Source organism: Chanos chanos, chromosome 5 (assembly GCF_902362185.1).
Source record: "Chanos chanos chromosome 5, fChaCha1.1, whole genome shotgun sequence".
Classification (NCBI taxonomy): domain Eukaryota; kingdom Metazoa; phylum Chordata; class Actinopteri; order Gonorynchiformes; family Chanidae; genus Chanos; species Chanos chanos.
The window spans coordinates 18,596,517-18,618,913 of NC_044499.1; the positions used below are offsets into that span (position 1 = coordinate 18,596,517).

A 22,397-nucleotide genomic window follows, 5' to 3' on the forward strand; every position below is an offset into this window, starting at 1 on the left:
TGTTTTATTCATTAAACCGTAAGAATTTACTTTAAAGTGATCACAGCCGCCTCTGACAAGCTCATGTAAGAAATTAGGAAGCTTGTCACTCTACCCTGGTGTCAGAAAATAATTTTGCTAACTGAGCCAACGTCACGGTGATAGTTCAGTTCACCACTACGACTTTACAGCGTTTGTTCACTACGTTGGTGGTCCTGCGCAGAGCGGGCTGGATTGATCCTTGGCTTTTCCCCTATTCCTTTTTCAGTTGATTACCGACATCGGGAATTCTAGGCTGTATTGAAAACGCACAGGCGAGTGATCTTTGTGAAAGTGGATCAAGAAACAATGGCCTGGGTTCTTGACTGACAATATGTAGGACCAACTGACAGGCTTTATTCATTTGTGCCAGCTCAGTGTTGAATAGTAATGACATGTTTGATCTTTTTAAAATACTAAAGAACATGGAGTGACTCTGGCTTTTTTAGTAAAAGTGGAGCATTTCTTAATTCCTCTTAAATTTCTTAATTTACCACATAGGCATGATTCAGCAGGGCTACTGCCTGACAGACTATGGGGGTGTTCCAAGTACATGGTTTCGTGACTAACCCGGATAAGTTAACTCAAAGTAGTAAACCTCCTATTGGAAAAACCCTAGGTCTTTGTTTTGTTAGGAGAATGAAGTCATAGGGCTCCTCTATTAGGTTTACTACTTACTACTTAGTTAATTTATCTGGGTGCGTCACTAAACCACATAGTTGGAATACCCCCTATGTCTGCTATGTTAGTTGTTTTCAGCACAGTACACATGTTGTGTACACGTAGCTGTGTATGAATTCATGTTAGATATGATGGCCTCATCGTAACTGTTATTTCAATACAAACAAATCCTGTCATCTCTCAAACTGAATCTACTGTGTGAGTTTTTGTAGAGAATGTTGGCTATATTGAAAAATGGATGATATTGGCAAATTTTCAGCAGATGCTCAATCATATCAATATCCAGAAATGCCTATAAAGTTGGAAAGGACCTCTAAATATTTTGTTAAGTGCTTAAGTCCCACCTTGCATTGTTTGTTTGTTTGTTTTGTATGTTTTGAGAAAGTAAGTTAGAGTAAGTTAGAGACAGGGGAGAGATGAGATAAGTAATGACATATATAGTGGGGGTACTGACTGTAGCTTCTGATCTTGAGTTATAGTGTTTGACAATGTTTTCTTTTTCCCTTTTTCGTGCATTAGAGTCTGTCTCTCTCTCTCCCTCTCTGATCTCTGTCTCTCTCTCTCTCTTATGATGCAAAGTTATGCATGGCCATGTTCTTCTCAGATTTTGTTTGACCAATCTCAGACGCAACTACTCAACACTAGGACACAAACTGTTCTGGCTCTCTTTCACGACCCTTAAAACCTTGTTTCCTCCGTTACTCTGAAAGGTATGGACATTCCAAAATTACTCATAAGAATGAATTGGGGAAAATTGAAGAGACCTGTGGGAAAATCATGGGGGTGCAGCAGGCTGACCTGCACTATCTGTACCTGGCCAGGCTGACTGAGAAGGCAGAGACAAGGTCTGCATGGATACATTTCATCCACTTTCAGCAGAGTTTGGGCCACTCCCTTCTGGTCGGAGGTATAGATACCTCAATATCAGAACCAACCAAGCAAAAAAATCCATTTATTCCCATGGCAATAACTCAGTTAAGCAAGATGTGGTAGCCACAGGGAGTCTGGGGCAATACATAGACCAGAGGATGTGTTTTATGCACTTTAAATGTCTGCCTTGACTGTGATGGCATTTATGATGGATGCTATAGATGATTTGGATTATTGTTGTTTCTGTTTATTTGATGTGCTTTTAATGTGTCTATATGTTCTGTGCTGTACCACATATTGCCTCTTGGAGGACATTAAAGTTGTCTGAGTCTAAGTCTAATAGTACAGTATGATTTCTTCCTGGGAATGATGTTACCCTTACTCGGTAAAACTGAAGAACTGCATTATTAATGCTTTTCTCCTTATGTCTCACCAATCATTTCCATAATCACATTCAGATATTGATTTTTTGAAACCAGCTATTCTTGTGGAGGTCGTTATATATGAGAGCATGTCAAACACATTGGAATTTTTTCACCTCTGAGTAGGAATAGCAAGATTCAGAATGCAGTTCCCTTTGCTAAACTTTATTTCAGTGTAACAATTTGAGCACAATGAACTTTTACACTGAGTTTGAAATTTGTTATCTCAGTCCTAAAACTTTGGATAATCAGTACACAAGACTCTGCATCATCTTATGTGATAACCTCTGGGAAGATTTCCAATGAATTAACGCTTGGACAGTAATCCTGCCATGCCTGTTACTATTTTATAGACACAAAGGAGTTAGAATGTACTTAAACATGGAATAATTCTGAAATGATGTTGGTTTGCATTTTAAAAGAAATAGCACATTTTTATAGGAGGTGTACTGTCATGAGAAGAACTGCAGCATATGCTGAAATGCCATGGAGATTTTTGTGTGCTGCACGGCACTCCAGATATTGACCGATATTGAGCGACTGTGTCTCCCACTGCACTCTGCTTCTGATTGGAAAGGTGGGTCGAGATATCAACTGGTTCAGACTCAGATTTTTTGCTGTCTATTTTGCCTGGTAAATTACTTCAAAAATATTTTATTTGCTTTTTCCAGAATCGAAGCTGATTAGTCATGTCTATCAAAAGTAGGTATGGGAGCAGCTGTTACCTCATCCTGACTGCTTTGCTCTTCTTTTTTTCAGTCTTTTACCTGGTATATAATTGCACAGGTGTTATCTTCTTATTAGAGTTATTTATCTTTAAAAGGCAATTTACCCGGAGTTCATAATTACACAATTAGTGTTCAAAGTATTGTGTGTTAGTAGATGGGCATGTGACACATCAATAGAGATGTCCTTTACTTAGTCTATTCTGTATAATGTCCTGCATAATGTGAAACTCCTTTGAATATGCTGGTTTTATTTCTGGAAACAGCTTCTAAAAAATGGCAGACATTACTTCACCTTATAATGTGGGGGTGGTGTTCAAGGTGTGACTGATCTGTTGTGACTCTACAGTGTATCATAAGCTGCCTGGACTAATATGGTCCCAACTTTCTTTTCTTTATATGATCCTATCAGCTTCTTGCAGGACAGGTAGGAAGAGATTCACCTCATTTAAGAACAGCTGTTTGCAACATTGTGTAAACTGGAGCTAGTTCTCTTTGCTGGAAGGCAGTGAAAAGGAAAAGCTGGAGTGAGTTATTAGTTGAAACATTTACGGCACCAGCCAGTCTCTCAGTTCTGTGTCGTGAGACACAGTTTGATTGATTAGCCCAAGCATTAGGTTGCTCTACCTGAATGCAGATACAAACTTTATAACAGAGCATTTTTGTTTATTGAGAGAAACTAATATTATGTTTTTATCCCTGCTCTATACACATGACCAGAGCGCCAGTGGTGACAAAGACATTCAGCTGACTACCACTATTACCCATGTGGATGGTCCTACAGAGATCTTCAAAATGACTGGAAAAACGTCGTAAGAGTAGCCTCAACGCCTGCCCCGACCATCCCTGAACCCATCAAACTCACGGTCTTCCTTCTGCTTGCATCCCTGTAGTGTTCCAACATGCTAAATGGTACCTACCCATTATTACAATCACAGACTCCTTCTTGCAAACTCTGCCTCGTACCAACTTATTTAGGGCACTCAAGTTGAGGTCACCACGGCTGTACTTTGCTACTGGAGGTCGTTCTAGGAGAAACGGCCTTTGGTTGGGCATATGAATGAACTAGCACGCCACCTGGTGGACAGTTGAAGGTGCTAGAAATTTTAACTTGGCTTTCTGATGGCTTTCAATGCAACAATGCCTTACTGGTCCATGCAATCAAAGGGAGCACTACCAAGTACTTTGTAATGCTGAGAAGAAATACATAAGAAAGAATTGATTTGGTAGCTAATACTTGCCTTACTTCAGCATTGTCAAATTTGAATGATCTTTTGAGTAAGTGGAGGTATTTCAATATGTGTACATCTTGCAGAGCGTTTCTAATTTTAGTTCTTGTTTAGATCTAGTTGAGGTTACTGTAGCTGTGTCCATATTTTTCATTTGTGATATGACAACACTCTGGCCTTCTTTCACTGTTCCAGTCCTCACTTCCTGAAACACTCCCTCTCAAAATAAACATACCTGTGGAACTCATAACAATCTGAATAGCATCAGTTCAGCCTCAAGAGTCCATGCACTGAAGTCTCTTAGGGACTTACTCATTTATGTAGGTAACTGAGCATGTACACAATTACGGCTACATCTTAAACTGATGTTCAGCTGCATGAGAGTTACGAAAGTAAAGCATAGGTTGGATGAGCAATCTTGTTTTTCAAATGCTTTAATTTGTAAATATAGTTGACATCACCACAGCTCAAAGAGGTACACAAAACAGGTCCAACTTTAGTACTCATCCTCCTCTTCCTCCACACAGCCATCATCAGACTCTGCCCCTACCTCCTCATAGTCCTTCTCCAAAGCAGCAATGTCTTCTCTGGCCTCAGTGAACTCCCCCTCTTCCATTCCCTCACCTACATACCAATGAACGAAGGCGCGCTTTGCATACATCAGGTCAAACTTGTGATCTAGGCGACTCCAGGCTTCTGCAATAGCAGTGGTATTGCTCAACATGCACACGGCTCTCTGGACTTTGGCTAGATCGCCACCAGGCACCACAGTGGGTGGCTGGTAGTTGATGCCAACCTTGAACCCCGTGGGACACCAGTCCACAAACTGGATGCTACGGCGGGTCTTGATGTTAGCTATAGCAGCATTAACGTCTTTGGGCACCACATCGCCACGGTACAGCAAACAGCAAGCCATGTACTTGCCGAGGCGTGGATCACACTTCACCATCTGGTTGGCTGGCTCAAAGCAAGCCTTGGTAATCTCAGGAACAGAAAGCTGCTCGTGGTATGCCTTTTCAGCGGAGATGATGGGAGAGTAAGTAACCAGGGGAAAGTGGATACGAGGGTATGGCACAAGGTTGGTCTGGAATTCGGTGAGGTCTACATTAAGGGCTCCATCAAAGCGCAGGGAGGCGGTAATAGAGGACACTATTTGGGCAATTAGCCTGTTGAGGTTGGTGTAGGAAGGACGCTCAATTTGAAGGTTGCGCATGCATATGTCAAAAATTGCCTCATTGTCAACCATGAAAGAACAATCAGAATGCTCTAGGGTGGTATGTGTGGTCAGAATGGAATTGTAGGGTTCCACCACAGCAGTGGAAACCTGAGGTGCTGGGTAGACTGAAAATTCCAGTTTGGACTTCTTGCCATAATCGACAGATAATCGTTCCATCAACAGAGGAGTAAAACCTGATCCAGTCCCACCACCAAAACTGTGGAAGATCAAGAAACCTTGCAGTCCAGTGCACTGGTCAGCCTGGGAACAGGATTAAAAGCAAATGAATTCAATAGACCATAGTGCCTGTTAGCGTTTCATCTCTGCACTACCTATTTTGTTTTTTGTTGTTGTTGTTGTGTGTTTGTTGTACACTACCTCTGATCTACATTGTGTGAGCTACTGGACACCTGAATTTCCCCGAGGGAATGAATCTAATGTAAACCAATAAATGCTGAAACACATAGTGAGAATAAATTGTCAAAAAATGAAAACCTAAAAGGATGTTTTTCTCTGGTGTGCTGACTGTAGCTGCTCATTTTGAGTTACAGTGTTTGATAATGTTGTTTTCTTTTTGCCTTATTTTTTTCCCCACAAGAGTCTCTTTGTTGCCGTTTTCTTAAATGTATTAGACTCACCATCTTCCGCATTCGATCAAGCACAGAGTCTACGATCTCCTTTCCAACAGTGTAGTGACCACGGGCATAGTTGTTGGCTGCATCTTCTTTGCCACTGATCAGTTGGTCAGGGTGGTAAAGTTGACGGTACTCCCCATTACGAATCTCATCTGCAAGTTAAGAGGAACATATTTATAAGTGAGGTGAAAAGGAATGCATTTGTGACAGTGCTTTATAATGACCAAAAGGTACCTGCTAACCTGATTCCTTCTATGAGACAGAATAAGAGATTGTACGTTGACAAAGTGAAATCAAGATCACTCAGAAGCTATCCAATAAATGCTGCCAGAAGACCAGAAACCCATATGAATGAATGTTTACCTACAACTGATGGCTCTAGGTCTATGAAGACAGCCCTTGGAACATATCGTCCAGCACCAGTTTCACTGAAGAACGTGCCAAAAGAAGAGTCCGTTAAAGCAGAGGTATCACCAAGAACAGTTCCATCTGGTCGGATTCCATGTTCCAGGCAATATAACTCCCAGCATGAATTGCCCATTTGGACACCTGCTTGGCCAATGTGAACAGAAATGCACTCCCTCTACAAGGAATGAGAGTTCAGTTATCCCACAATCCATAATCATGCGCTTACATCTCTGGAAAGATCAGCATAAACCTTTAGATGTAAAAGAATCTGTTAACATGAAAACCATCAATTTATTACCATTGTGGTGAGCTGACAAGAAGGAAGGGAAATGTTGAGGCCCAAAATCCTGCAACCATTAAACAAAAAGTAATTTTCAAAGGTAATGAAGACAGGAGGACCACTCACTGATTTTGTACATTACTGATCACAAACTAAACGCAACTCACCCTTACGACCAAAACAAAGACGTCTCTTTCCCTCTTTATACGAAGGTAAAGGCAATTACATTTTATGGGCGTGGCCTTAAATTGATGGCTCTTAAAGTAACTGAACATCTGTTGTGGACCAATCAAATATGCCAAATTTGACTTCTTTTGATTTGGTCCTTTTGGTTTCTCTTAATTCTAAAAGAAAATTTACTAACGCTTGTGTTCAAAATTGTATACGAGCATATAAGCAATCAGAGAAATTTATATATTCAGAGAAATACGTATATTCAGCCTACGTCGATTAGTTAGCAAACTTTCCTTCGTGAAATTTTCTAGGAAATTTACAAATCTGTAATCGGCTACTGTTCATTATTCACCAAACTTCAGTGTTTCATGAAACGCATTTACAGTTTCACACAAGAAATTCAGAGGATTGTTATCCCACTGAAATTTCGGCAAATAATTTTTCTAATGATGTTGAAATAAGTGTACCAGCAGTTACAGAAAGGGGGCGTAAATTGAATCGAGGGAGGAGAAAAACACATTCCCCATTTTCCCTTTGTACGGCTGCGCAAAGCGAGGTTGAGCAAAATAGGTGGAAGTTCTATCAAACTAGGTTATTTACAAAGTAAACGAATCAGATATCACTGAATTTCAGAAAATAATGCAACAGGGTATTTGACAGTCCGAAGATTCACAAGATATTTCACACATGTGTTAAGAACAAGCTATTCTGAACTACTTCTTCATCTGCGGATGTGAGTTACAGAAAGACCTCAAGATCAAGATTTGACAGGTAAGTTACTTCCAAGACTGATGCGAATTCTTTCAGCTGTCTGCTAGAGCATGCGCCAGTTAGACCATCCATATTAAGTATATTTCCACCTTCTAACATTAGATTTAATGTTATCACCGGTCAACAGGGTTGTAACTTGCAACCCTCCACTAACAGTATTAGGCTACCGAAAAATAAATCAATTCAGTAAAATGTGCACCTTCTTCAGTGTTTCAGTCACTGTTCACTGCATGTTGAAAAGTTGGAAATTAGCCCCGAACATAACAAAATGATAAGGCGTTGATGTCAGCTTATTTCTAACTAACATCTTGCTTTATGTTCCTTTTGGTAAACTTATAACATTGAAGAAACGGAGATCTCCGGTGGTTATGGCAAAGCTAAAAAAATATTTGACCTCATGAATAAGTGAGCTCCAGCCATGTCTTGGGATGACTTGTAGTTCAACTAGTGTACAGAGAATTATTCCAAATGTTCGGTTCTGGACCCAGAGCCTTCTGTAAGACACGATAAATAAATGGGTTGCCACAGGCTGTGGTCTGAAACGGTTATCAGTTTGTGATTTTGATGAAAGATTTGCAGTTGGACGGGCGTGCTTTTTTATGACAATTGAATAAACTTTCCTTAGAAAATGTGAAAGTGCCTGAAGACAGTATGAATACCAGTGATGCTACTAAGCACACTACCTCGAAATGAATGCTATGGAAATATCTAGATGGAAACCAGACCCCTTGTCACCTTCTCAGACTGGGGGGCCTTTGCCTTCTGAATGACTTGTTTTAATCTAAACATTAGCACTTTAGCAATTAGCACTACTTCAGGATTTAGGGACATTACAAAGCCCTAGCAGCTGTAACAAAGCATTGTCAAAGTGCTAGTGCAGTTCTCCTTAACAACTTCACAGCATTTGAGCACTACATTATTTGGTGTTCCTGAAGCTGTGTGGGTTGGATAGATCCTTTACTTTGACTACTTCTCAACCTTTCTCAACTCTTGTGAGCTTAATTATCTGATGATGTCATCATGACCAACCAGCATGACAAAATGAAAACTCATCCTTATGGAGTGTCTTTGTACTTGCCTGGTCTGGTCAACACACTGCAAAGCCTGTTCCCTGGAACTGTGTTGTCAAGTTTTCTTTGCAGCATAGCCGTCCGACTATTTTCCCATAATAGCACATTCTCAGAATTTCCTGGAAAACTACTTTCCATTTTTGCTCGGCTTTCTGTTTGTACTTGAATTTACAATATTAGTGAGATGAACTGAGTTGAAGAAAAGAATTTATTCAGTTTGTCGCTGTGATGTGATAAAATTGACTGTTTTATGTGTGTGTGTGTGTGTGTGTGTGTGTGTGAATTTTGCTGGATTGTCCCTGACCTGATCATAGAGGAAAGATCAGGCTCTCCCCCTCATCAGTCCACCTCTGCCACTCTCTGAGAATGATGACTAATTTAACACTTTGATAAATCGGCTGCTATGTGTGACGTCTAGTAGTCAGAGCATGTGACTGAAAGAGTGAAAATTCAATTTTAATAAAAGCAATCCAGGCTGCATTTGTGACCTCTGTGACGTTCGGCTATTATCAAAAGTCAAAAGATTCCATTACTGAAAGGTGATACATTTCATCAATACCATATAGTTTCTTTTTTGCATTACAAACAAAATTTTCTTGAAGAACTTTGTGTGGGTTCAGTTATGAAGAGAGTGTAATTTCAGTGGATAGTTAAGATATTAGACCCATTCCACTCAACAGGCAAACAACAACATCAATGACAATAGCAGCATCAACAAACATTTGTGGCATTCTGAATAACCTGTCCTCCTGTATATCATTATCCTCTTGCATTGTTCTCTTGCTTTCTTTCACTCCCTGATTTATAGCAACAGGTGAAATTCTGTATGAAATTTAAATATTAGGCAAAAAAAAAAAAAAGTCTAAACATCGATGATGCAAGGTTTCTAAAATAAGCCTTCACTTTTCTTTTCTTGCTCATTGACAGGAAATAACATATAGCAGATGATTACCACATTTCCTCCCCTCAGCGGTGCTCTGGAGAGGAAGCGGTGCTCTCGCAAGGCCAATGTTTAATGTGATTTTATTGGGTCTGCACCCACATGTGCACTCGTGGTTTGACGTCACAGAGGATTGTCATGGTTACTATCAGAAATGGGTCGAACTGTTGGTGTAGTTCTTAAGCCCCCCCCCCCCCCCCCCCCCCCCCCCCCCCCCCCTTCATTTGATTTGTCACTGACTCATGAGTGAAGTATGTGGTAATACTCACACAGGCTGTACTCATCATGGACTAATCAGTGAGTTCGTCCCATTATTTCTCTCGATGGAAGAATGAAGTGGGATGCACAGGCGGAAGGCGGGGCTTAGTTAGACAGGAGGAGTGTCTGTAGGGGTATGGTCTGCGGCGTTCCAGCTTTGTCTCTGTGGATTCCTACAGGGGCCACTGGCCTTTCAACCTTTATGCACCTTATACGGGCACTTGATTATTGACTGATATTGGAAATGGGATGTGCTGCTGTTAGGGTGTAATAAAAACTCTCAGACTAATGATCTTTATAAAACTGAATTGAGAAACAGCGGTCTTGGTTCTTGATTGACAGTGTGGAGAGACAACTGACAGGCTTTATTCATTAGTGTCAGCTCAGTGTTGAATGGCAATGATATGTGTGAACGTTGTAATATACTGATGAGAGAACATGGAATGACTCTCTCTTTTTCATTTAAAAGTGAAGCATTTCTTAACTCTTCTTAAATTTCTCAATTTACCACATAGGCATGAATCAGCAGGACTACTGTCTGACAAACTATGACTGCTATGTTAGCTCCTGTCAGCACAGTATACATGTAGTGTACACACAGCTGTGTAAAGTACGACTTTATGTTAGATATGTTGGCCTCATTACAATTTTTATTCCAGATTTCATCCTCCACTTATCAGTTAAGCTGAATTTATAAGCAGCTGTGTGAGTTATTGTAGAGAATTTTGGATATATTGAAAAATGGATGAAATTGGGACTTTTTAGCTCATGCTTAATTGTTATGCCTATCAAACTAGACTTCTGAATTTTACTTATTAAATAATTAAGGTATGAGTAAGAGACAGGGGAGAGGTGAACTGAACGCTAAAATACATGGTTGGGATACAATATGTCAAAAAATGAAAAGGTAAAGGAATGATTTTTGTTTGGCGTGCTGGCTAACAGTAGCTGCTCAATTTTAGTTGTAGTGTCTGACAATGTTGTTTTTTCGCCCTCTTTTTCCCCTCATGAGAGTCTCACAGTTTATCTTTCTCTGTCTAGACACAAGAAGGTGCATGGACATGTTATTCTCAGATTTTGTTTTACCTTTCTGAAACAAAACTGCTCAACACTCTGACGCTCTCACTGTTCTCTTTCACAACCCTTAAAACCTTGTTTCCTCTGTTACCCTGAAAGGTGTAATAGTACAGTATGGTTTCTTCCTGGGAATGAGGTTGCCCTCTGTTGGTGATACCGAAGAATTGCATTCACAACATTTTTTTCTGGAAATGTTTTTATTGTTGTAAACCAGCTCCTGTTATACAAGGGCTTATAAATGTGAACACATCAAACACTTAGTAAAGTTTTCACTTTTGAGTAGGAATAGAAGTTAGTCTCAATATACTCCCTATATAAGATGAAAGTAGGCACGCAGTTTTCTCTGATAACTGCCTGTGCTTCAAAATTCAGAAGTACAGATGACATGTATGTGTAATGTGCTGCAACTGTGCTGTAACTATTGAATCAATCTATGAATATTTTAACTTGCAGACAAAAAAAAAGATTTGCACTTCCTCTTTCTGACCAGACTGTGGCGCCATCTGAGTGCTCTCTGTCTCAGGTCCTGTATTTCAGCGTAGGTGTCTGAGAAGACTGAACCCTTACACTGAGTTTGAATTGTGCCCGGAATTTGTAATCTCAGTCATATAACGTTGGGTAATCAGTACACGAGACTCTGCATCATCTGATGTGATAATTCATTGGAGATTATCTTAGAGGTTAATGCTTGGACGGTAATTCTGCCATGCCTGTTACTATTTTACAGACACAAAAAGGGGTAGAATGTGATTTGGTATGGAATAACTTTGAAATGATGTTGGTTTGCATTCTAAGTGAAATAACACAGTTTTGCAGGATGTGTACTGTCATGCAAAGAGCTGAAACATACGCTGAAAGGCCATGGAGATTGTTATGTATTGCGTAGCACTCCAGATATTAGGTAAAGCTACCCTTTCTCCCACTGCACTCTGCTTCTGATTGGAAAGGTGGGTCAGGTCACGAATTGGTGCAGACAGATGGCAGGATGAATTGTGATCTCTTAGTTGTCCTGAGACCAGGTAACTAAAGTTTGCATTCGTGCCCTGTGTTTCCGCTGCCTGGCACCGACATCACGGCCTTCGCGTAACAATGAAGAGTAAAGAGTGGCTTTTCCTTTCTGTTAAATATGTTTGTCTCTTGGAAGCTGTTTCTTTATTTATCTGCTTAGCCTGTTAAATGACTTCAAAAATATTTTGTTTGCTCTTTCCAAAATTAAAGCTGATTAATCGTGCCTGAATCAAAATTGAGTACGGGAACAGCTGTTACCTCATCCTGGAACATGAGGTAACAGCTGCAATTTCTACACCATGGACTGTAACCTGGTGTGATGTTGCATTGGAGGTGTCCCGTTATTAGAGCTGTTCGTTTTCAAAAGGCGCTTTTCCTGGAGTTTATAATTAGACAGCTAGTGTTCTCAGTGTTCAAAGTATTGTTTGTGTTTGTCGATAGGCATGTTACGCATCAACAGAAAAGTCTTTTATTTGCCTGATCCTGTGTAATGTCCTCCATAATGCTAAACTTCTTTGAATATACTGGTTTTATTTCTGGAAACAGTTTCTGAAAAAAGACTTTTTCACCTTATAATGTGGGGGTGGTGTTCAAGGTGTGTCTTATCTATTGTCACTCTACAGTGTTTCATAAGCTGCCAGCACTAATATGGTCACAACTTCCTTTTCTTTATATGATCCTATCAGCTTCCTGTAGGACAGGTAGGGAGAAATTCCCCTCCTTTAAGAACAGGGATTGGCAAAACTATGTAAACTGGGGCTAGTATCTGGAGTGAGTTATTGGTTGAAACATTTATGGCACCAGCCTGTTGTTCTTCAGTTCTGTACCGTGAGACTGAGTTGGGTTGGTTTGTCCGGGCATCAGGTGGCTTTGCCACCGCTCTACCACAATGCAGATGCAAACTTGTTTGTTCTAATCAGTTCTAAGGAAGGGTCGAGACAAAGAAGGGACTGTGTTCAGCTCTGGAAAGTTCCTCGGAAGAGCTGGGGTCACGTTTGTGGCCTCTGTGGGTGGCGTAACGAGCAGGACACCTGTGATGGGGTTTTGTGAGGGTGAGAGAGTTTTTGGACTGTTTTGAAACCCCCACAGCCATGACTCGCGTGGGGCCACCCCCAAAGTATTTTGTCCTCTTTCAGCTCAGTGGGACGAATAGAGTGTGCAGGTGGCGGAGTGCCCCACAAACCACCTCCTGTGCCCAAAACAGCTAACAATTGTACTTCCTGCTCTCTCACGCTCCTGTACATTCAGACTTTTAGGTACATTCAGGTTTTAAAGCAAGGATGTTTTGAAAGCCTTTTTATCTTAAATTCCTTGTGTTTGTGCTGATTTGTGATAATCCCTGAACAGTGCTGAGAAGAGAAAAAGAGACAGTTTGTTCATTGATAAGTGGTACAAATATATTGCTGTTATAATGCGCACTACGTTTTAAAGAGAGTATTTCATTTAGTTGTGGAGGACACAGTGTGTGGAGCGGCATTGGGAAGGAAGGTCATTTATCTAAACAGGCAGAATAGGATGATCAGGGTGGGTTTTGCGTTAGTTCCTCCCATGGGTACTTCAGTTTGAGACACACAGTGCTACCCGTGTCCTAGCGTATCCTCTTTCCCATAATGCAGCTTGGTTATGGATGTTTCATAAGGCTACTGAGTGTTCGAACACAGTGTCATTTGGTTTTACGGGCAGTGGAAACTCACCTGTCTGCATCAGACATAACGATCATATGGTGCTGGTCTGTTTCAAGGGCTGTTTTGCTGAGCACAGATTAAGCCAAGTCAACGACTTAAAATGATTATTAATGGAGGCTACCCTGAAATTAAGTTCTTGACAAGGATTAACCTGTGTTCTTCTGTAGGCTTAAACTGTGTGTGTGCGGCCCATAATCTGATTTATCTGTGCCCCATATGTAGTCCTGAGTACGAGATCTGTTGACTTTTGGTATAATTCTTCCATGCCTCTTTAATGTACTTTTTAGCATATTGCCTTAGTCATTTCCCAGTATTGACTATCTTTAGAAAATCCCTTAGTTTTCTCTCTTGTGTTTATGTTCCTTTCTGCTTCCCCACCTGTCATGCTGTCTGAGTACTTCCTCTGACCTCATTGTGCCGTTGACTCCTCCCCCAATCACATGCTTTATTTGAAGCTGTCCTTGAACTTTAAATACCGTGCATTAAGGCCCATTTTCTTTCCTCCTTGTTCTAAGGGTTATGTAAACTTAGAATGTCATGCCAAAGGCATGCTCAGTGCCAACATCTAAATCTGCATTGCTATTGCTTTACTCCACTCTCAGATTCATTGATTACATAGGCTAGGCTGAAGTTTACCTTTTCCCACCGCTGTGTCTGGATTCTGACTCTGGCTGTTTATTGTATCATATGAACAGGGTCATGTGCAGATGAGTAATTGGAAACGGCTCCTTAACTGCAATCGCTGGATGGCATTTCCGTTCCTACGTGCTGTTACAGAAGTCGGGGGCATGTTCATTCGTGGAATTCTTTCCGTCAAAAGCATGCTTCGCATTTTTCAGTGTGATTTTTTTTTTTTACCAAAGAGAAGCCCGGTGTTACGGTTGTCTGTAGTACATAAAGAAAAAAAAAAGAGCAAAATGTTTGTCTGACCAGCCCGTGTCACAGTTCAGAATCATTTTGCTTTCCTCTGCTGTACAGGGCTGCTGTGGGTCGGTGGCTGTAGTGGTTTTACTTGACATATTAACCGTGCTGTGTCACTCTGTGCTCTGTCAACTATCAAAGTCACATGAGATGTTTCAGTGTTGCTGAGCTCTTCTGTTCTCTTAGTCCAAACCCCCCCCCCCCCCCCCCCCCCCCCCCCCCCACACCAACACCAATTCCATGGAATGGAAATATCTGCCCCATAAGCATTTTATTCACGATCTTTTCTCACAGTCTGCTTTGCTGGGTTATCAGTTTTAAAGTCATGGGAAGCGGTTGTACGTTGGAGTGTATCAGGTGGGCTGGTGGGGCCCTATTTTAGTGATTGAATTTTTTTTTTTTTGGAACCCAGTGCACTGTGTATGAGACCTCATAACACCTGGATATTGCATATTTGCGTGTTTGCCGACATATGCATGTTTGTCCAGTTCCATTCGTTGTTATTTTTTGAGACTACAGATCGAAATCTGTAATCTGTTTGTGTCGTGGTTTCACAGAGACTCGCTTGCTTTTTCACTGCTGTGCCTACCAGTAAGTTAAAAGGGAAATTCACAACTCTTGTGTGTTCAGTATAACTTTTACCTTGGAGGTTAACAGTACCCAGTGCATTTTTTTTTTTTACATCACTTGGACTTTTTTGCCAAATATTTCTGCACCAGCCTACAATGCTCTCAAAAAATTACATTGATGTAACATGCTATTAACAGTCATGACTGCCTCTATGCAAACATTTTGATAATATTTGTCTACTCCGAGAACATTGCATTGACAATTTTATTACAAGGAGTTAATTGGAGTTTAAATGGACTTTGGAGTGTCAAGAAAGGTGAACCTCTCCTTTAAGAGAGAGGAACTTAGTGTGGACCTCTGTCCTGAAAGTGCCTTGTAGACCAACTCTGATTAACAATGATATTCAGGCAGCTCAACCATGCCCATGAGTTTATGAAGAAGACTCTGTTTAGCAGTTGTAAAATGCAGAGGACTGTTTGGAAGAAACTGTTGTTTGAGTTGAATAGCTGTGCATTTCTCAGCTGGTTAGCTGAATAGCACCATTTAGAGAGGCCTGGCAAACAGAGGACACAATAGCAGCAGAGTTTTATTGCGCCTGTTACACCAGCAGCAGAGCTGGCATCATGCCCATAGACATGTTCACAGCCTCACAGCTGCACTCTCTCTCTCTCTCTCTCTCTCTCTCCCTTCCTATCCCTCTCTATCCCCCTCTCTTTCCCTTTCCCCCCTCTCTCTCTCCCTCTCTCTCTCTCTCTCTCTCTCTCTCTCTCAGTGAATACAGGTCTCCTCCATCTACTCTCTCTGTGTCTTTCTCCCATAGCATTTTTATTATTATTCCTGAAGGCCAGGGGTTTTCCAGTTTTGTCGACTTTGAGAGCAATTTGCTTCACCATTCTCCTCCCTCATCACAATGGCTTTTGTTGTAAAAAGGGTGAAAGCTCGACTCATGGCTCTTGGCTGTCAGGCTGCGTCCATGCTGACGTACATGAGACATTATCTCCAGAAGCTGGTGTTTGTTTTGAGCAGGGGCTCTGACTGATAATGGTCCATTATTCTATGCCTGGCCCCTTGTTATTTCTGTGTAGACAGGCTCCCTCTTAGTAGCCTTTTTTTTTTTTTTCCACAGATCCCCATCTGCCAGCTTGTAGGGTATTTTTGGCTCCACCGTTAACGCTGCATGACGCTGGGCAGCTTCATGACATCATCGTAACTGTGTAATTCTGGGCTTTACAAAAACAAGGCATTATAAAACAAGGCTTTTTATGAAGTGGTTAGAATTAAGATTTGACAGTGAATCTTCTTGGTAAACTTGTGGTGCTAAAAGTGCTGTATAGCTTGCTGGCCGCTTCTTGTCCTTTCACAGAACAACCATAAATTTGTGGAGATTCTTTACAGAGTCCAGTGAAATTAGACTGCTGACAATGGTGTAATAGCCTGTTTCACCTTTTTGTATGTTCTTTTTGGTTTCTAGTCTGTCCCTAGTGAGTCGTAAGACGTTATTTCCATTTGTGTTTTCTGAGGATTCTTGTGAAATGGTACTTTTTTTTTTCTAAGAACTGTATGCTCACTCCCATTTCTAGCATGCCCTGAAGACCTGTTCCCATGACTGTGGACTCACTGAGGTCGTGTCTGTATCTTGAGGTCTCTAGTGCCCTGAGAACTTGAGACTTATACACTCAAGATCCAGAGTTCAGGATGAAACCTCTGGGTTTATGGAAATTCAACTATCTCTCAAATACCAGTGAGCATTACAGAATAGTGTTGGTATGATATGTTTATCCCCACTCACACTTATGTGCAATTCCTTACATTCATCAGTGGAAATTTTTTTTAGTAATTCTGGAGTATTTCCAAACATGTGACTGTAATGAGCCAATGAGAAATACGAGCTGTTTCACACTAAGGGGGTTCAGCGGCCTCTTCCACAGAACTGCTTGTGTGAGTAGACAGTTTTCACAACTAATTAGATTGTGCAAATAACCAACTGAAACTGGACCCCGAGGGTATCAGATCTACATTATCATTCCTCTTTCTTTCCAATTTTTTTTTTTTTACCTCAAAATTAACATTAAACTTTCGGGACTAATGAAACTAAAGTTGCTTTTGGAACAGAAGCCTTAAAACTCTGTGTGGTATTTTGAAAACATCTGAGAGGTCATGTGCGTAAAAATGATATAACACCAGTTATCCATCGTGGAAAACTTTGTGTGGCTATACAACCTGGAGGCTATGTGTTGGTCAGTCAGAGAGACACCACGAGTTCTTTGCTGTTCAAATGTGTGAAACAAAAGCAAGGTGTCTGGGGTGTAAAATACGCTGTACAAACAAATGGTGCTTAAGTGAAAAGTGAGGCTGAATTTTTTGAGTGTTGTATTATTCTTTCAGGCTAACCAGCAGGAGTACGGGATGGTGCTTGTCTATCATTATGAAGGAATTTTTAAGATTCTTAAAGTGGTCACACCAGGTTTTTGGTGGTGAATGGACATAACCAACCTGTGGCATTATCCACACCTTTGATGAACAGGGAGAGAAGAAAGTACGAAACTATATTGTAAAACATCTTTGTTTTCATAGTGGTAGAGTCCAGTATTTTAACTCTTAAATTCTATAATCTTTATGTGGAAAACAAAAGGGGCTAGTGTTAGGAGTGTGGAGAAGAGACCAAAATTATTTCTTATAAGTTTTTTTTTTACTAAATGTCTCTGGCACCCAGATTAATGTAATAATAGATATTAGACATTTTCTAGTCATTACATGTGTCCTTTAAATATGTGCTGTGTCTAAAGACATCGTAGCAATGTCTCTCCAGCAGTGGAAATTTGTTCATGATCATTACTTTTTTTTATTTGCTTTTTGATTTTGTGCTCTTATTGTTTTGTTTTTATTGTCTCTGTCCAGAGTTTTGTTCTGTTTGAAAACAATTATATGCCATCATGTAATATTAGGCCTATTATGTCAGTCTTAGCAGTGTTTTTGGACTGGGGAACATATTACTCAAAACAGAATTTTTTAAAATTTTGCAGAAGACTAGGGATGATGATAGCACTGTCAAACAGTAACTTTGTGGTTATTTAGTGCTGTTCATTTTGTCAGAGGAGTGTACAGATACAACACTAAACCCTCCACCAAAGATAATTTTGAACTTAATTGGTTCAATAACCCCTATATCTAATCAAATTTTCTAAACCTTCATTAAATAAAAATAGTTATTGTTTGTTGACTAATCACACGGAGATGTCTCTGTATCAAACCACCTGGAGTCAAGGTGCCTTTGCATCCTCAATGACGGAAATGTGTGTGTAGAGTGTACATATGTGTATAACTTCATATGTCCAATTATTCAGACAGAAATACAGTTAGTGTTTTACCTTTGCCACTAGTGTTGAAAAAGCCATCAACAGCTGAGCACGCCTGAGCTGTATTACTATATTGTCTGTATCAGTTGTTCAGATGCCTGGAGGGCATGCTGGAGCTGTGGGATCCTACACTGAATGAGTCGAGGTGACTAAGTGGGAGATAACATCTGCTGAAGCAGCACACCTAAGCAACAGCTCGAAGCAATCAGGGGACCGATGGGGGTGGGGGGCAGGGGGTGTTTAAGGAAGGCTCTGTACCATACCGTAATCTTCTGCATGGTTACGCTTCTTACCGCGAGCAAAAGGACAAGACCACGGCGTCAGCAGCTTCTCCTCCTGTTAAGCTACCGTAGAGCGGACTTCTCGGTTTGACCCCCTCCGTAATCTGTTTGATCAACCTGTTAGCGTATGCATGTGAACCGCTGACAGTGTTTACAGTAAACGGTGGATTCACCTCTAAAATGCATTTTTCTGTTTAGTATTACCAAATTTAGCATGTCATGTTTCTTTACCTTTCATTGTGCAATGCATGTGAGGACACTTACGAGTATTACTCCATAGCCACACAAGCGATGAGGTAAAGCCATTTTGTTAGGCCCCAAACTGGCTGGACTGAAGTGCAAACCAGGAGCTTTACTGCTCTGGACTGACATGTGTCTATATCACCAGACAGAAGTGGAAAACAGCAGTCTACCACAGCCATGTTACCTTATACCGCTGTTCTTCTGTTTACTTTCCAGTCTTTCCAGTGTTAATTAGATAAGGTAATTCATCGAAAGAGTCCGACTTCATGAATCAAAGAATACATTAACACTTTTGCCAATTCTGTTGTTAGTTCCTGCGTCCTTTCTTTCTGCTCGTAACAAGTGGAAGAAAGCGGGGACTCCCCATGTTACTAGGACAAGGAATAGGAAGGGTTTTGTCACAAACCGCTGTGAGAAAGATGAAAAGTGAAATCGGCTACAGTTACGTCTTCCTGTGCAATGAGAACTGTTAGTAGCAGTTTTAAAAAAAGTAAGATAGTCACACAAATGTTGCTCATCCAGTCTAGCTTCTCCAGAAAAAGTTTTCCTCCAAAAAAAAAAACACATTAAGGTTACAGACTTATTACAAGGCTTCAAGACATTCACACTCGGGCAAATGCATAGATCAAAAAGGGGAGTTGAGGCTGTTTCATTAGATTAAAAAAATCATTTAAAAATGAAAAAGACTGAAAATAGGACACACACATCTATTTTTATGAAATACTCTTCTGGCAAAGAGTGTTCAGCTCTACTGTGTTTGACGATATGTTGCATCATCCAAGGCAACAGACTTATGGAACCCCAAGACCAGACTTATGGAACCCTAAGTTCAGTGGCATAGTTGTGATTTGATCCTAGGTAGAGAAGCACATCTACTTCCAGGGACATAGCTGGGTGGACCAGTCAGGGGGCCCATTGTAAACACAAACATTTTTAGGTACACGGACTCAGAGAACAACTGTTGTCCAATTTCAGAGAATTTGAATATCGGTCCTTTCCCTTAGTTTTGATTTCCAGGGAAAGTTAATGTCACGTGTCCAATGAAGTGTTTGTTTCTGTCTCGGCAATGATTTAAATTCCTGTAACTATTGCATACAGAATGAGTTCAAGGTCATTGTGAAAGCTGTGTGTACTCTTGGAGAGAACTGGGGAGGAGGTGGAGATGTACCATTTCCACAGTAGCTAAGCAGTTTGGAGATTGAAGTATATGTCGAGGCATGTCACCTTTATCATGTAAATTATTAACAGAAAGCAGACCGTAGGACTCTCATAGGCTTTGAACTTTGCAAGATTTTCCAAAGCCCTCAGCGCATACAGAAGTAATCGGCCATGTTATTGCATCAGTACCAAGTAGCGAATTTTACTGCTTGCAAAAGAAAGACTTCAGAGAATCTAGCTGAAAGAGTATGTTTTTAGAACTGGAAGGGCCACCTTTTGTATTCCTGATATGAGATTATTTTTTTTATTTTTTTTACCGTGAATCCTGTTGGAAGGGGCATGTCTGAAATTGTTTTTGGAACTACTGCTTATGTACAGCGCATCAAAAAGTACTGTGTCATTTTGGAAGCATCACAGCCAACCTGTTTTTCTCGCTATGCTTGAAAACAAGGACAAAGTGCCGGTTTCACTTAGTCAGTCTCTTCGCACATAACAAAAACACATTATATAATTTCAGGTAATTAAAATATTCACATCATTCACTGAGTACAGAGGATTATCTGAACTATTGACATTTGCATTAAAGCTGGCACAGTTGCTCCTGTGACGTGTCAAATGACAACAAACGTGACGTAAATTATGCTGACGATACAGCCGAGTAAATTGTGGTCTTTTAATAATGTCAAATACTCAGAAATCAATTAGGAGCTACAAAAACAGAAAAAAAACTGAGTGAATTTCCAAATTAAAATGTGTGAAGATAACTTAAGCTGATGATACAACTGAATGAATCATGGTTTGTTAATACTGTAAAATACACAGAAAACAATTAGCGGCTACGAAAAGAAAAAAAAAAGAGTGAATTCCAAATTGAAAACTGTGAAGATAACTTAAGCTGATGATACAGCTGAAAACGTGTGGGCTTTAAATAATGTAAAACACACAGGGATCAATTAGCAGCTACAGAAAAAGAAAAACAGAAAAGCTGAGAACTGCGCAGTTAAGGCAGGCTCTCAAATGTAGTCAGTCAGTGACGTAATGTAGCAGCTCAGTGCTGAAAGAGTGTGTAATGAAAGCTAGTTTGATGTTATGAGTAAACTTAAACCACAACAGCAACAACAAAAAACCCCCATTGAGAGCTAAGGATGGATTTGTTGCATCTTGAGTTTTATGTCATAACTACCTCTAGTGTGTCAAAATGATCTGTTCTTGGACGTCAGAAACAGGATGTAGGTCAGCTTCAGATTTCGTCAAAGATCATTCTTGTACTCCACACCTTCTTAGCCATTCATCTGACTAAACTCTGTACAAAACATTTAATGCTTTGATCTCCTACGTCCAATAAATCCACTCATATGTTTTGGTCTGTCAGCCTGTCACAAAGTCAAATGATTAGTCTAATTGTCTGCTTTGAGATGATGATGATGAAACCACCTTTCAGTTATCATACATGTGTTATTTTGTCACTGATCATTGCAGTCTCTCTTTTACTTACAAATATAATGTGATTTCAAAAGTAAAAGTGAAAAATATACAAAGGGAACACTTATAAATGTATAGCATTTATGTACGGCAGTACATGTGTGCACACGTTTGTACAACATTATTATGTGATTGCTTTTCAGAGACATATGCAAACAGTCATGTCCTCCAAAATGGCAACCTCAAACAACATAGCACAAGCAAAGAGGACAGTGCAACAGCTGAGAGTAGAGGCCAGCATCGAGAGGATAAAGGTACCTGTTCCCATGCCCTCTTCTCTTGTTCTTAATTTGTCCTTTTTCAGAACACTTTTGAGGTTGCACACAAGAATATGGACTCTGAAAAATGCAGCAAAATCAAACGCTACTCAATAAATGTTTAAACCCGCTGTGTGCTTTAAACCATATGAAAGAGTCCTCCAGGTTCAGAGCTGCATAGTTTGCTCCGACCATGTCTAAAAAAGTTTATACATTTACCCAGTGATCTCACATCTTGAGCAATGGAGGTTAACTAATTTGTTGTGTCATTATGAATTGAAGAGAGAGAAAAATATCTAGGACATGCAGACCTCAATTCAGTGCCACTAACATTATGTCTTTCCTACCTTTTCTATCAGGTGTCTAAAGCCTGTGCTGACCTCATGCACTACTGTGGAGAACATGCCAAATTTGACCCTCTTCTTATGGGTATCCCCGCCTCAGAAAACCCCTTCAAGGACAAAAAGCCCTGCACTATATTGTAGTTGGACTGTTTTTTTGTCGTATTTGTTATTTATCTTTTGACCGAGGGGCCTGTAATTAAACCTTGGTCATAACATTTCTGTTAAACCCTGTGATAAATCTGTGCTACATCCAGCTAGATGTAAATCAATGCTTGTTGAACCTACCTACCACTAAACAAAGTGCTGTCCAGGAGATGA

General features: G+C 40.4%; 2 protein-coding genes across 2 annotated transcripts; one reads left to right on the forward strand and one right to left on the reverse strand.

The window, feature by feature from the left end:
• Positions 1 to 4,441: 4,441 nt before the first annotated feature.
• Positions 4,442 to 8,203, reverse strand: LOC115813064 (tubulin alpha-8 chain-like). The gene is made up of 4 exons (XM_030775653.1): positions 8,189 to 8,203; positions 6,160 to 6,379; positions 5,800 to 5,948; positions 4,442 to 5,422 (listed from the first exon to the last, which is right to left on the reverse strand). Exons 2-4 carry the CDS (start codon positions 6,335 to 6,337, stop codon positions 4,442 to 4,444), a joined length of 1,308 nt encoding a protein of 435 aa, XP_030631513.1. The 5' UTR covers positions 6,338 to 6,379; positions 8,189 to 8,203.
• Positions 7,236 to 22,397, forward strand: gng12a (guanine nucleotide binding protein (G protein), gamma 12a). The gene is made up of 3 exons (XM_030775654.1): positions 7,236 to 7,429; positions 21,622 to 21,732; positions 22,095 to 22,397. Exons 2-3 carry the CDS (start codon positions 21,628 to 21,630, stop codon positions 22,218 to 22,220), a joined length of 231 nt encoding a protein of 76 aa, XP_030631514.1. The 5' UTR covers positions 7,236 to 7,429; positions 21,622 to 21,627; the 3' UTR covers positions 22,221 to 22,397.